General features: G+C 45.8%; 1 protein-coding gene across 7 annotated transcripts in view; it reads right to left on the bottom strand.

Moving 5' to 3' along the window:
- Positions 1-14,101, bottom strand: part of LOC144773616 (transient receptor potential cation channel subfamily M member 2-like) — a 4,189,411-nt gene that overhangs the window by 1,095,221 nt on the left and 3,080,089 nt on the right. For all 7 annotated transcript variants that reach the window (XR_013600029.1, XR_013600030.1, XM_078658762.1 and 4 more), the window contains one exon: positions 6,410-6,564. Coding sequence is in view for 5 of the 7 variants with exons in the window: in XM_078658762.1 (XP_078514888.1) it covers positions 6,410-6,564 (155 nt within the window). In the remaining 2 variants the exon portion in view is untranslated. The remainder of the gene's footprint in view (positions 1-6,409; positions 6,565-14,101) is intronic.

Raw genomic sequence — 14,101 nt, 5'->3', positions numbered from 1 at the left:
ACCATATATTAAGAAAGTGGTATAAGAACCACAACTTGACTAGACACAAGGCCTAGAGCCTGTGGAATCGCTGGGGCTACAAAGAACCACCCAAGGTAGTGACACAGGGGACCCACGGGGAAGCGTGCAGTGTGAGAACACAGCCGCGAGACTCCGTTAGCTTCTATGGGGAAAGTGGTGGTTGGAATTTTAAAGATAAATGACACTTAAGAGAGGACTTTGAGCAAGCCCCTTTAGACTTAAGGAGTTCTAGGGCCAACACCCATGGGAGACCTGGAGTACTCGAGTTACCTCACCCAGGGAATACAGGTGCATAGGTGTCTTTTGGTGTCATGAATCGTTGTTGATTTCAATAACAATCTGCTGCAAAGTGCTGCTGCTGTGGAGAAGAAAAGTGTCTGGAACCTGAAAGCAGAGGGGACAGAGTCTGGGTCACTTGCCAGTGACCATGGGCACGATAGACGAATGCCAAACCGATATTGGGTGTTTCAGGTGCAAAGAGGTGAAGCTTGACTCTACAGACATGAAGACCAGGAGGTGTCGACGACAACCAGGAGCTGGATTCAAGCTGTCCCATGAGGGATGTCGAGTGCTGGGGTGTCGGTGCCCGGATTGGACCCAACAAGCCTTGGCAACAGCAACCCACGCAGGAAGAGAAAAGATGCGTCGGTGTGGACTAGCAAGGTCTAGGGGACTCACCAAGTGATGGAGAGTCAGGGCACATCTGGAGCAACCAGGGAAGTCCAAGTAAAGTCAAAGTTGCCTTCTTAGGAACTCACCAGTCGACGGACCAGGGATCGCGAAGGTACCTCGAGCGAAAGCACAAAGGGCCGGCTCACGGAACACTCGTGGAGTGTAGGCCATCAATCTTCGGTGGAAAAGGTGCTCGGGGTCTGGGCTACAAGTAACCCAATGCACAGCCTCAAGGAACGTCGAGAAGCTGATGCACTTGCAAATGTGCACGTGTCCAGGGGTTCCGGTTCCACGGTACCCATGAGGGCTGCAGGTCTCAGGTTTTACTGGGGACTCAGATCAGCATCTGGAAAGTCTGGAAATCCATCTCCTGTGTTGCAAACACTTCGCAGTCCGGCGGGAGATTCGGAGATGCAAACCGGTCAGATGCATCTTTGGTGCCTGCCACGCAGGGGAGTAACTCCTTTACTCCAAGGGAGGTTCTTCAGTCATACAGCGTCGTGCAGATCGTCGAAATTCCAGGATTCCGAAGTTCCAGGATTCAGTATCAGAGTTTCGTCCAGGTGTAATCTAAAGTCCTGTTGCCAGGAGTTTCTATCTTATACCCAAGGAAGGGTTGGGAGAAACTCTGGGGACCCACCTATGGGAGGGTTTGGAAAGAGGGATGGCTACACCCATTTCCTTGGTCCAGTTTCGCGCCAGAGCAGGGTAGCCCCTGCAACCGGGTTGAACTAGGCTATGCACAGGGACACCAAATGTGCCCCCCAGTGCTGACTTCAAAGCACTCTTGGAGTGCACCCACCCAGCCCCAATACACTAAAGCCTGTCTGGGAGGCGATGACACCTCCCTGTGACAGGAAACCTGTTGTCCAGGCCTCCCCTGCCGGAGTTTCGTCCAGCAGCAGGAGGCAAGACTCGTGTCTGTGGCTGTGGCATCCATCTTGTGATGCCAGCGTTCTTTTAAACTGGTACCAGATGTACTGGTGTGTACATTTATTTCCCTCTAGAAGGGTGGCACATACCCTGCCGCCAGAGTACTGGTAGGGGGGAGTATGATTCCAAAGTGTGTGACACCAAACACAACATGTTTCCTTGCAGCCATTCCATAGTTAGCATTTACCGCGAGTTTATAATGCACTTAAGATTATGTGGTCAGGCTGAATCACAGACCAACCCTGGAGAATAGATTCAAGGCTGCAGAGGGGCCCTGCTCATGCATGGGCACAGTCTCATACAAAACCCAGCACCCTGCCTTCAGGATTGATAAATGCAAAAACAACAGTTGATGGACAGAATGCAGAACAATGTCATACATTCACCCAGTACAGAGATCTGGGCCTGAATCAGCTTGGCAGTTTGGGCTGGACTGTTCCCATGAGGCACAGGGTCAAGGCTGATTTGCATATGGCCATGTCTGAACTGGGGTGGTGTGGAGTGCAAAAAAACGATGGATTTAGGCCCAGATCTCTGTACTGGGGTGAATGTATGACATTGTTCTGCATTCTGTCCATCAACTGTTGTTTTTGCATTGTTCAGGATTGATAAGGCCTGCCATAGGGGTTTATGTGTGTAGTGATTTAAGGTAGATATAGGGAACCTATATCTAAGTAAGGGGTGCATACACCACCTTACACAGGCTGCTGTAGCGGACTTGAATGAATGAATGAATGAACAGGCTTTTATAACGCGCAGCTATGCCCACTGGGCGTCAAGGCGCCTAACTCAAAATAACCTAGCAAAGGCAGTTAAAAACAAGAGCTTACTGATATGCTTTAATGAAATACCAGGTCTTCAGCGATTTCCTGAAGAGATCAAGGGAAGGCTGTAATTTGATCTCCAGGGGAAGTAGGTTCCATAGCTGGGGTGCAAGAATGGAGAAGGCCTTGCTCCCCCATCTAGCCTTCTTAGCTCGTGGAACCACCAGTTGGTTTAGCTCAGATGAGCGTAAACATCTGTTTGGGACATACCTCTTGAGCAAGGATCCCAAAGCGTCGGTCGGACCTGCTGTAAGGGCACGGTACGTGAGGCAGAGAAGTTTAAACGAAACTCTTGAAGAGATAGGGAGCCAGTGGAGACTCTTCCTAGCCACGGTCATAGATGACAACCAAGGTAGGGCCAGTACAAAACGCGCCGCCGCATTCTGTACAACCTGCAGGCGCTGCAGGAGGCACTTGTTGGTCCCGGCATAGAGTGAATTGCAGTAATCAAGCCGTGAACCAACAAGGGCGATAACAACCTGCTTACGTGCCTGAGGGGAAAGATAATGGACAATTCTTTTAAGGGTCCTAATGACACCCCAACAGGTGGCCACGGTCCTATTGACCTGGAGTTCCATGGAAAGCCGGGTATCAAAAATGACGCCAAGATTCCTAGCAGATTGTGTCGGGGTAGGGCAAATGCCCAAAGATGAAGGCCACCACTCATCTGACCACAAGCCCTGGTCCTTACCAAAGACCAGGACTTCAGTCTTGTCGCCGTTCAACTTTAGGGAGTTGAAAACCATCCACTCTGCAACAAGCTGCATGCAGGCCCTAAAGTTGGACGCGGCGACATCAACAGAGTGGGTCAGGGACACCATAATCTGCGTGTCGTCAGCGTACGACACTACCTCCATCCCCTGCGATCTTACTAGTCTTGCAAGGGGGGCCACATAGATATTAAACAGGGTCGGGCTTAAGGCCGACCCTTGTGGCACCCCACATTGCAAAGACTTTGCAGGGGAGAGGAAGTCTCCCAGCGTTATACGCTGCTCACGTTGATGAAGAAAAGAGCTCAGGAGACTGAGAGCCGGCCCTGCTACCCCTGCCTCCCTTAACCTGGATGTTAAAGTCAGGGGAGAAAGGGTGTCAAAAGCTGCTGTAAGATCCAGCAGGACTAGCACGGTAGATTGACCAAGATCCACCTTCCGGCGGATATTGTCCGTGACCATGGTCAAAGCGGACTCCGTGCTATGTAGCTTTCGAAAGCCATGTTGGGACCCATCCAGGAACCCTGAAAAGTCAAGGAAGTTGGAGAGATGACAATTCAAGTGGGCCTCCAACATTTTGGCAGGAGCCGGCAAAAGGGATATTGGCCTGAAGTTCTGCAGTAAACCCGGATCCAATGTGGGCTTTTTAAGAAGAGGCTTTACTACAGCTCTCTTCCATGCTGCAGGAAAAATACCCTGCTCCATGGCTCCGTTCATTATTTCCAACATTGGTGGAAGAATGATGTCCCTATGTTCCTTTAGTATTTTCAAGGGAACCGGGTCCAGAGGAGAGGCTGATTTTGTTTTGTCTAGGAGGAGATTGAGTTCCTCCAGGGAAAGAGCCGGAAACTGATGAAAAGTCTGAGGGATAGCAACTTCCCAGGATTCGAGAAGCTTAATTCTAGAGGAGTTAGCCTCACTCAGAGAGATCCTCTGTGATTGTAGAGCTAGATAGATATCATCTATTTTTTTATAGAAGAAATCTGAGATATTATTACATAGCTCCTGAGAAGCAACCACAGGGTCAGGAGCCTGGAGGGAGCATAGAGAGTCTACGATCTTAAAAAGCTCTTTAGATGATGTAAGAGAACAGGTTAGGTGTGTAAAATGACCCTGTTTCTCCTTGATAACTCTGTTTTTATATTCTCGTAACAGGCCCTTATAAGCTTCACGATCCCTGGGATCCCATGATTTGCGCCATCTCCGTTCTTTCCTTCTACATTCCTGTCTAAAGGCTCTCAGTTCATCCGTGAACCAAGGGGCTGTGGGCTTAAGTCGCACCACAGATTTAGATAGGGAGGGGGCTAACTCATCTACTGCTTTGGTCATAGAGACAATGAGTTCTTGAGCCGCCTCGTCCACCGACCGCTGGAGGATAACATTGACATTAGGAATGAAAGGGGCCAGAGCCTCACTCGTAAGATTCCTGAAGCTTCTTTTGAGACACTTCCTATTAGTACCCGTATTGTCCTTCCTGCAGGGAATGTCCAGGGAGAAAGGAACTGCTAAATGGTCGGACCAAGTTATCGGTACCGGCATAGAGACAGTTACTTGTGGTGTCATTTTGGAAGGCTGCCCAGGGGTGACATAATACATGCTTCAGCCCCTGGTAGGCCTCTAGGGTACCTATGCCCTTGGTACCTGGTCTACCATATACTGGGGACTCATAAGGGTACCCCAGTAACCAAACTGGGGTGTACCTAAAGTATATAGCATCATTTTAGAGAAGAAGAAGCTAGGCTGGGGTCGTGGATAACAGGGCCCCAGCCAGATTAAAGTCGAAAAACAGTACAACATCAGCATAAAGTGGAGGTAACTATAAGAAGCAGATCCTACTCTCCTACACGCCTCTTTTTCAATCAATGAATATATGAGCTCAGCTCCTTTAACTGTTCTTGAAATAAATACTGTGGTTCTCACTTGACCATTGATAACTTGCAGTAAGACTCCACCTAGACCCTTTGCACCAGCATTTGAAATCAACATAATCTTTTGACCAGGTTCGAAACTCCTTTAGACATGGCATTTCTCAAACATGATTTCAAATCAGCAAACTCTTGTCCACTCAGTTTGCTCCAAATAAGCTTTGTGCCTTTCTTGAATAAAACTTGCTATAATACTCTGCCATTACAAAAAAAATGCCATCTGTTACTCTTCATTGGAGGGACTAGGCATGTCGTTAATGGCCCCCTACTAAATCACATTTTGGTTGAATCCCCTTACCTGAAACCATATGTCCTAAGTACTCAATCTTGTATACACCAAATTTACACTTTTTGCTTTTCAGTGTTAAACAGCTAGCCTCAGTTCTTTATAAAATGGCTTTCGCTTGTACATTATACTTTTCAACGGTATTACCATACACCAATATGTCATCTTGGTATATTTTGACCCCAAAGTACCAAATGGTTTCACCAACTAATTCAAATCCTGTGATAAGCAGTGCAACTTGACCTGGTGGTATGCAGAGGCAAGATACAATTAGGAGAAATATACCCCCAACTATCACACCTTTGTTCATTTCCCTGAGGCCAAAGCAAAACCTTGCATCTCAATTTGCCTTGCGCGCCATGACAACAGGAGCCAACCATTCTGATGCTTCAATCTCCTCTATGATACCATTAACTTTAATCGATCTAGTTCCTTATCGATGTCCTCTTTTACCATCAACGCCACATTCCTGACCTTACACACCTCTGGCACTGACTTGAGTTTGAATTTTATGAGATGCGCATAAGGCAAGGTCTATTAAAATACATGGGGGAACTCTTTCACAAAAGTTTCAGCATTACCTGCAATGCCACCCTGTATCTCACTCACCTTATTAATGCCAACTTCTTTGAGACAAAACAAATGAGATTCATAGAGATCTAATCCATTGTTCTTTGCTCACCTGGGTTCGCATCCATTCTCTTTATCAAATGTGAGGTTAGACTCAGACAAGGCTGAGTAGTTGAGTTGAACTTAACAGGATTAGCTTCAGGTACATCATAAAGATCCCAGCCAACCATCCAGGTTATCTATCTCTTCAATACTTCACAAGGTTCCAACCTAAGCATCATCGGTGTGACATTAATAACATTCTAACCCTGACATCATTCCTAGATATCACAACAAGGATCAGGTGAGACATAATTGAGAACATGTTCTCTCACTAATATTGAAAGTAGATTTCATTCAGTTAGACAGAAGATAAGGTAGACAAAGGATCAGATGGGATACAATTGAAGAAATGTGCCCTTTACTTACCAGACTGTTTTTTCTTTCTGACCAAATAGTACAGGTGGTTGAAGATGATAAGGGGTGGTGGGGCAGAAGGTCGGTTGCTATATTCTTTGATTAGCCTATGGCGCTGGAACTTCCAGATCTGATCGGTTTTGCCTTGCACTTCAGAGAAGGTATAGCTGAGAGCACAATAATCAAATACAAAAAGTTAGATGGAGGCATACATTTTCAAAGGATCACAGCATAATCATGAATTAAGTATAAGAATCAAAACATACCAGAGACTAGAAAAAAAGAAAGTATAAGAGAAAGTATGAGTGCACTAGAAAGAAAAGGCAAATTATCAATAATCAAGAATGCAGATGGTAGTAAGAAAATAGGTAGCAGAAAATAAAAAAGAAGAATTAGAAAAGATGTAAGGAACTCGTAAGCACAATATAAAATAGCTCAGAAATGCTGTCACTTACTCTGATTATGAGTACACTGCCCTAAACCAGAGTAAAGTAAAGGAGTGTACCAGAGTAAAATCCTGCCACAAGTTGTTCAAGGACAACTTTAAATAGGGTCAGGGAGGGTTGGCAATTCATGTGGAAATACAGACCATTACATTAGGCTGGATTTACGCTTTTAAATAGATCTATATGAAGCTTTACAACCTGTTCAGGGAAAGAGTAGGGCCTGGTTCTGACTTTAGTAGGCAGAGATAAATGGATCAGTATGGCCGAGTACTTTACTACCACCATACTGAGAGTCCTCTGCCATCCAAATTTAGAGATATCAAAATAATGGTATGCCCTTCAAACTTTTAACATATTTTTGTATTTTTAAAAGCAAAAACCTCCAGTGTCGTCTCCAATAGTGTGGGGGTAATTTGCAGTTTTCTTTTCCCCTACCACCACGTTTTACCAGGGTGAATCGCTTAATATGTCAGTTACAGAGACAGAGCAGTCTCTGTCACTGACGTACTCAAAGGTCTGCCCATCTGTAAATCAGGCAGGTGGACCTTTAGCTTGCTGGAGAGGGAACGACGTCACCACTGTGATGCTGTACCCTCTCCGCCAAACTCTAAAGTAGCCCCTAAGTCAAAAATTCATATGGACTGACAATGGTAAGGGAGCAGATAACAGAATAGAAAAAGCCTCCTTGATCCGCAACTCATCCAAGCAGAATACTAAATATTGGTTACAATTTGACTTAAGGGAGGTGCATCGAGGATCTACTCGGTCCAATGGTAGCAGGCGATTGGCCTGCATTCACTGTTTGCGCCCCTTGGTGTTGCTTTGCTTAACTCTTGTTTGATGCCTGCTCTGGCCTAAGCTCTGTAAGGGTCTCCTGACTAGAACCTCTTTCTACTACAACTGAACTTGTTCTAGTCTCTGAGTGTTGCTCCAATCCAACATCCCCCTACTCTGAGCAGTTACCTGCAAGAGTGGACCATACCGGCCTCCACAAGGCAGGCCATCTTCTGATTCTGAATGTGTTTGATCCACAAACAGAAGCAACATTCCTGGAACCCCAGCTCCTTTCTGAACTAACACCTCTGCTCCAGGCCTTTCGGAAACTAGTATGTGTGGCTTCAATTAAAAAACATTATCACAAACACTGGTTTTGAAACCCAGTTCTTCACTCTTTTTACTCACTCTCAATGTGCATGATGTCACTTCGCGCTCCTAGAGGGTAAACAGTGACTGAACTATAATTCTACAGTCATGAATGGCTATTACTTTGAGCCAGAGGTATGAATGCCAAGATCGAAATCTGGTTATTCACTAAAGTTAGGTTACAATGTTCGGGAAGAACTATTTCCTACTGCTGAGACGTAAATGAAGGAGCTGAATTGCACCTGGTAGGGTTTTCTGCCTTCTTTGGACTCTCTTGCTCTGCAGATCCAAACGCCACATTCACTGTCAGCAGTGGGTTTCTGCAGAGCTGCGATGACATGGCTCCCAGAGAGCCTGTCAGCTCAGTAAAGGTTCTCAACTCCATGAAAAGCAATGAACACTGCTTCAGCTGGAAGATAGCGGGAAGGCACAGAGAGTAGTAAGAGTAGGTGGCATGCAGCCATGTTTTACCTTTTACTATATTTGACCAAAGGAAGAATTTGCTACAGAGAGGTTGGTACATGTGGTATAGCAGGACACTTGGGCATAGAGGAGACGTTATTGAACAGAGGAACGACAGGGAGTCAGAAGGCCAGTTTTTTTTTTAAGTTTGTCGGGAGAAAAGGGAGAAGTAAATATAGAGGGTGGTGAGGATGAGCTGCAGGAGGCCAGTTATTTTTTCAGTTTGATCAGGGGGAGGGTAAATTAATAAGTTACTTACCTTTGGTAAGGCCTTATTTGGTAGATACTCGATTTCACTGCACGTTCCTTACCTTTAAATATCCCCAGACTGGATCCAGAAGGTTTATAAGCAATACTCCTGCATTCAGGTAGGTGGCATTGTTGGGTTCTGAGTCGCTGTTTTCTGCGCCGGAAGTGACATGTGAGGTACCTAAATAGGCACAATCTTCGAGCGCTGACTAAAGACCAAAGCCCTGAAAGAGGTGCTTCATACCTGAATCACTTCACAGAGCAGGGAGGATTTTTAAGGAATCTGTGGTTAGATAGAGTCTCTACCAGATAAGGTGTCACCAAAGGTAAGTAACTTGTTCATTTGACAGAGACTTCTAGCCGCAGGTTCCTTGCCACTGACTAGATAACCAGGCAATACCTTGCCAAATGTGGGTCTGCAAATCTGATTAAATCCAAAAATCCTGCAGGTCTGAATGTGGGAAGTGCTAATCACCACAGACCTGACTATCCAGGCAGTAATATTTCATGAACTTGTGCAGAGATGACCATGTTGCTGTCTAACCGATCTTCAGAAGAAGGCCGAACGCTAATGCAGGGGTCGCAACTATCCTTCTGGTAGAGGGGAGCCCGCAAGCCCTCAGGGAGCTTTTTGTGGGCTAGTGCGTGGCAAAACTTAATACACAGGATGATCCATCGTGAGTTGGTTGTGCCCCAGAACTCTCTTGCGCGGTTAAGTTAAGAACAACAATGCTCTTTTTGGGTGCAGGCAGTGGAGTCTCTCCTCTCCTTTGAGGGGATGAGGTGGAGCAAAGAAGAGAGGCAGGGTGATGTTGTGGCCTACATGGAAAGGAGTGACAGCATTTATAAGGAAGGAGGAACGTGTCTGGAGCACTAGTTTGTCTAGGCAAAAGGTGGTATAAGGAGGGTGCGCTGAGAGCTCTTGTGGTTCACTGACCCTCCTGGTCAATGTTATGGCCAATAAAAAGGAAGTTATAATGGGCGGTAGCCTAAGAATACAACTGTGCAGAGGCTCGAATGGTGCACACACGAGAAAAGTAATGACCAGGTTGAGTTCCCACTGAGGCATGATCAGAGCCACTGTAATTAGGTGATTGGGAAGCTTTAGAGACTTGCACATGATTATAGATTAGCCGAATTTGTCACATAATATATTCCATCATCTGATGCATAATCTGCATATTTTAACAAATATAACATTTATTTCTAACTCAAAAAGTTCAAAAGTTACTAAAAACACAGCAACACAATGCCGCACAGTGGGAGGCTGTTCGGAAACGTTCACTAGTTGCCTTTTGCTATATGTGGGTGTTAAAATGAGGTGCAACCAATGCCCAGAAAGTGTTAACAAGTGTAACAAGCATTGGCAAAGCCAATATCTCTCAGCCTTCTGAGAGCTATTGGCGCTGTCAATGTCAATGTTTTTTAGCCATGTTGAATAGCAGTGCCATATACCAAACTTAAGCTCAGCCATCCATCCTTCGGAGGTTGGAGAATTGAGTACCTTTAATTAAAAGTAATAGGAATACTGTTATTCAGCGCTCAGAAAAAGCAAAATTCAGGCTACATTAATGGGCCCACGCTGATGAACTAAATAGTTTAATTTAACTTAATGCTGGTTCATCCAGCCCTGCCTCCCTTGAAGGAAGGATTCTAAATAAGAATTTTGGAAGTTGTATGTTTTGATGTCTCTAAGTGCTCACATTCCCTACAAGTGAGAAAGCAGACCCAATCTCATAACGGTACTGTGTTTTCGCACCTTTCCCCTCTGACAATCAAACAATTCCGTCAGGCAGAGCAGCCAAACGACAGCCAAAGAAACCAGCAGCACAGTGTAACAAAATGTAATAAAAACATTAAGAGAATATCTGCACAATAAAAGCTATTCAACTTATTGAGCACTTTGTAGATTCTGTTTACAACTACAAAAAACACATGTGCTGCCCCTGTGCACATGAATGGTGGTGGATTTCTTAAAGAGTCTATAGAAGACATGCATTCAAATAGGTGCTGTTTAGCCGTTGCTGGCCCTCCAGAGTCACACCCCCCAGCTTGTGACATGGTAGTATGCCAGTATGGCAGTAGCGTCCATATGGGGAACAGTGAAACACTATAAGTTAATGGAGGTGCTCACTGTTTGTATGCATAGGCTCACCAGTGAAACAAATGAAGCAGTGTTTGCATGTGAGGGTGATCTGGCTGGGATTAGGATGGGGTGGGTGGAAGGGGGAAGAGGCAACAAGAGATGGAGGATGGAGTGAGTGTAAACATGAGCATTCGTGTGGAGTGCTGAAACACAAAGAAAAAAGTAGCTACTAAAACCGGAGCAGTGGATGGACACAAATGCTTGGTACATGTTCCGGGGAGGGCTAAACACGAAGAGGCATGACATATGTATGCCATGGATAATCGGGGGCAAAGCATATGAGAGCGATGTGAATGAGCGAGCAAATGGTAAGCCTATGGGCGGGCTGAAGCACACAGATTGAAAACAACATTTCTCTTCATGACAGCGGATGCGCTGTCTAGCCGAGACCTAAAAATTACAAAATAATGAAGCAATACTATCACAAAATGTTCAGCAGTATGCCACATAATTTGCCTTTTCTTGCCACATAATTTGCTCTACCCTGCTGCATCATTTGGCCCTCATCTGCCACATATTTCCAGTCACCATAAGTATGGTAAAGTACTTAGGTGGGAACATATGTTGAAGGCTATTAATGAACCTAGCCACAGCCGGTGACATAAGAAAGAAAACATTGGTCTGGCAACTGCAAAAACACCATGAAGGCAGACAGGTGACCCTTAATGGTGCCCAAAGCAGAACTTGTGAGAGAGATGCAGATAAAGGGTCGACATTTTGAGAGACACACCATGATACAAACTTTTCTCAATGGCAGATTAATACCATTTTGTGGAGACATGCAATGCTGCCAGAATAACATCAGAGACTTTGGTAAAAAGCTGTCAACTGTTGTCGATTAATCTCCATGCATGGGGGTGTAGGACACGCAGGTTCAGGTGCCGGACTTCCCTGTTGCTGAGACATAAGATCCTCCATAAGAGGCAGCCTTACCAGAGGTCTGATAGGCATGCTCAACAGCGTGAGACGCCAGGCTGTCCGTGCTCAATCCAGAGGCACAAGAATGGCTTGGGCCTGGTCATTCCTGATCTTCTTGAGAACTCTGGGCAGGAGTGGTATTGCAGAAAAGGAGGACAGGAAGCCAGAGTTCCCTTAAAAACCAAAAGTATCTCTGAGCGACAGCCACCTTGGAAACTCCAGTATGTTGAACTGCTGATGCTGTGAATTCTGGGGCATATGAACAGATCTAACCAAGGCTTTCCCCATTGCTGAAGCAGAAGTTGAACCACCTCAGGGTGGAGACGGCATTTTTTTTGTTCATCAATTATTTTACTAGCAAAATTAAGAACTGACAAATAACAACACATACAGTGAAATGCAAGTTCAGCTTATGCCCAAATAGAGATATAAACGTTTATGATACATGCACCATGTAAACAAACTTTATTATATTTTCAATCACATGAGCCACTATACTTCAATTACATAGTGTATTCAGTTATACATTGTTTAATATACGGAGAGAGTATTGTATCAAATTCGCAATCCGTCCATCCCCATCCAGATCTTCATCACCCATTTCTTCATTAGTGCTGTCCATTCAGTATAGTTGTCTAGGCCATTACATCCTTCAATTCTATCCTGGACGTCAAGCCCATGTTGCTCTAGGGTTGTTTATAGTCTAATTCCTCCCCACACCTTCTAAAGCAATTAAAAAAACAACTCCCCCCTTCCCTCCTCTCCCCACAGGTCCTACCCACCCTCCCGTCAGACATGTCTCTCCCCCCCTTATCTCCTATGTCACACAGCACGCACTCCTGCCATCCAATTCAAATCATTGTGTCAGTAATCAGGGCTACATCTAGGGGGATGCTCTCATAACAATCGCCTCCCCATCATCCATCCCACCTACCCTATAAAGGTAATGTTTCAGTGTAGGAGGATAAGTCCCCCCCTTCAGAAGGTCAGGCATCATCGTCAGTCGGACTCTTGAGCAGGTCCACCTTCCCTACCCAGGCCCTAGCCGCATCCAGCAATTTGTCATTATTGGTTCTCCGAGCCATTTGTAGTTGGAAAATACCCTCACAATCCGCCCACTTTATAAATTCCCGCAGCCATTAGGTATAGTGACTGCTTTCCAATGGCTAGTAATCTCTCTTTTAGCTAGGACTAATCCTAAGTCTATGAAGTTACTGGTGAGCTTATTATGGGCAGTGTGGGGAAACCAGTGCAACAGACAAACACATGGGGTCAGCTGTATATCCCTATCTGTTACCTCTTTTATTCTGGTCATGACCTCCCCCCAAAACCCGTGTAACAGTGGACATTCCCAGGGCATGCGAAGAAATGGGGCATTTTCCAGTTTGCACCGCGGACAGGCTGAACGTGATCCGAAAAACTCATTAATTTTAAGAAGGTACGCTCGAAGGAACACATAAAATTGTATTAGTTGAAATCTCGCGTTCCGGGAGCATTTCCATGCCTGTTCCATCAACATCTCCCACTGCTTTTCTTCTAAAGGGTGTTCCGAGATACGCTTCCCATTTAATGCGCAGCCCCTCTAAAGGAGTTCTGGACCCCTGCGTAATTCTCCTATATAGACAGGTGACCGCCTTGACCTTCTCTGCTGAAGTGACCACATACTGACAAGGGAGATAGGTCTGAGGCTCCTCTACTCCTTTCTTCCAGTGTTTACGAATGGCTGCGTCAATGCAGCATGTAAGAGAAAGTCTTGTCCGGGTATTTCATATCTTTCCACGAGATCTTGAAAGGGTATGAGGATACCATCTTCATAGAGGTCCCCGATATTGGAGATCCCCAAGTCTTCCCAGCCTCGCAAATTTGCCAATCTCCTCCATGCGGTAACACCTCACAGAGCCATAATGGTATCTCAGGTGCGTATGAGGGCCCCACCTTAATTCTCCTATTGGCGCAATTCCAGCATTGAGGCACCACCCACAGATCCCTCTGCACCTCTCTTTCACGTAACAGCAGCTGGAAGAGAGTCTGAGAAAGCTGGCGAAGGCCCAGGTCCATACCCCTCTGGTTCTCCTCTACCCTCAGCCTCCCCGCCATCCACTGCGTGTACCATTGAAATTGGGGGGCGTGATAATATGCCTCAAGGCTGCTAACCCTCCCTCCTGCCTAGGGTGCATTATAGTGTTCAGCACCACTCTGCGCCTCCCTGAGCCCCATAAAAAACCTGTAGCCATGGTATTTAGTTGGGCAAAATATTTTCCAGGGACCCAAAGTGGCAGCGCTCCAAAATAGTAAAGTAGGCGAGGCAGGGTTACCATCTTTAGCAACGCCACTCTCCCC

Source organism: Lissotriton helveticus, chromosome 8, assembly GCF_964261635.1.
Source record: "Lissotriton helveticus chromosome 8, aLisHel1.1, whole genome shotgun sequence".
In the NCBI taxonomy this organism is placed as follows: Eukaryota; Metazoa; Chordata; class Amphibia; order Caudata; family Salamandridae; genus Lissotriton; species Lissotriton helveticus.
Note: the sequence above shows the minus strand (reverse complement) of the source record. Positions and strands in the feature narration are given on the sequence as shown.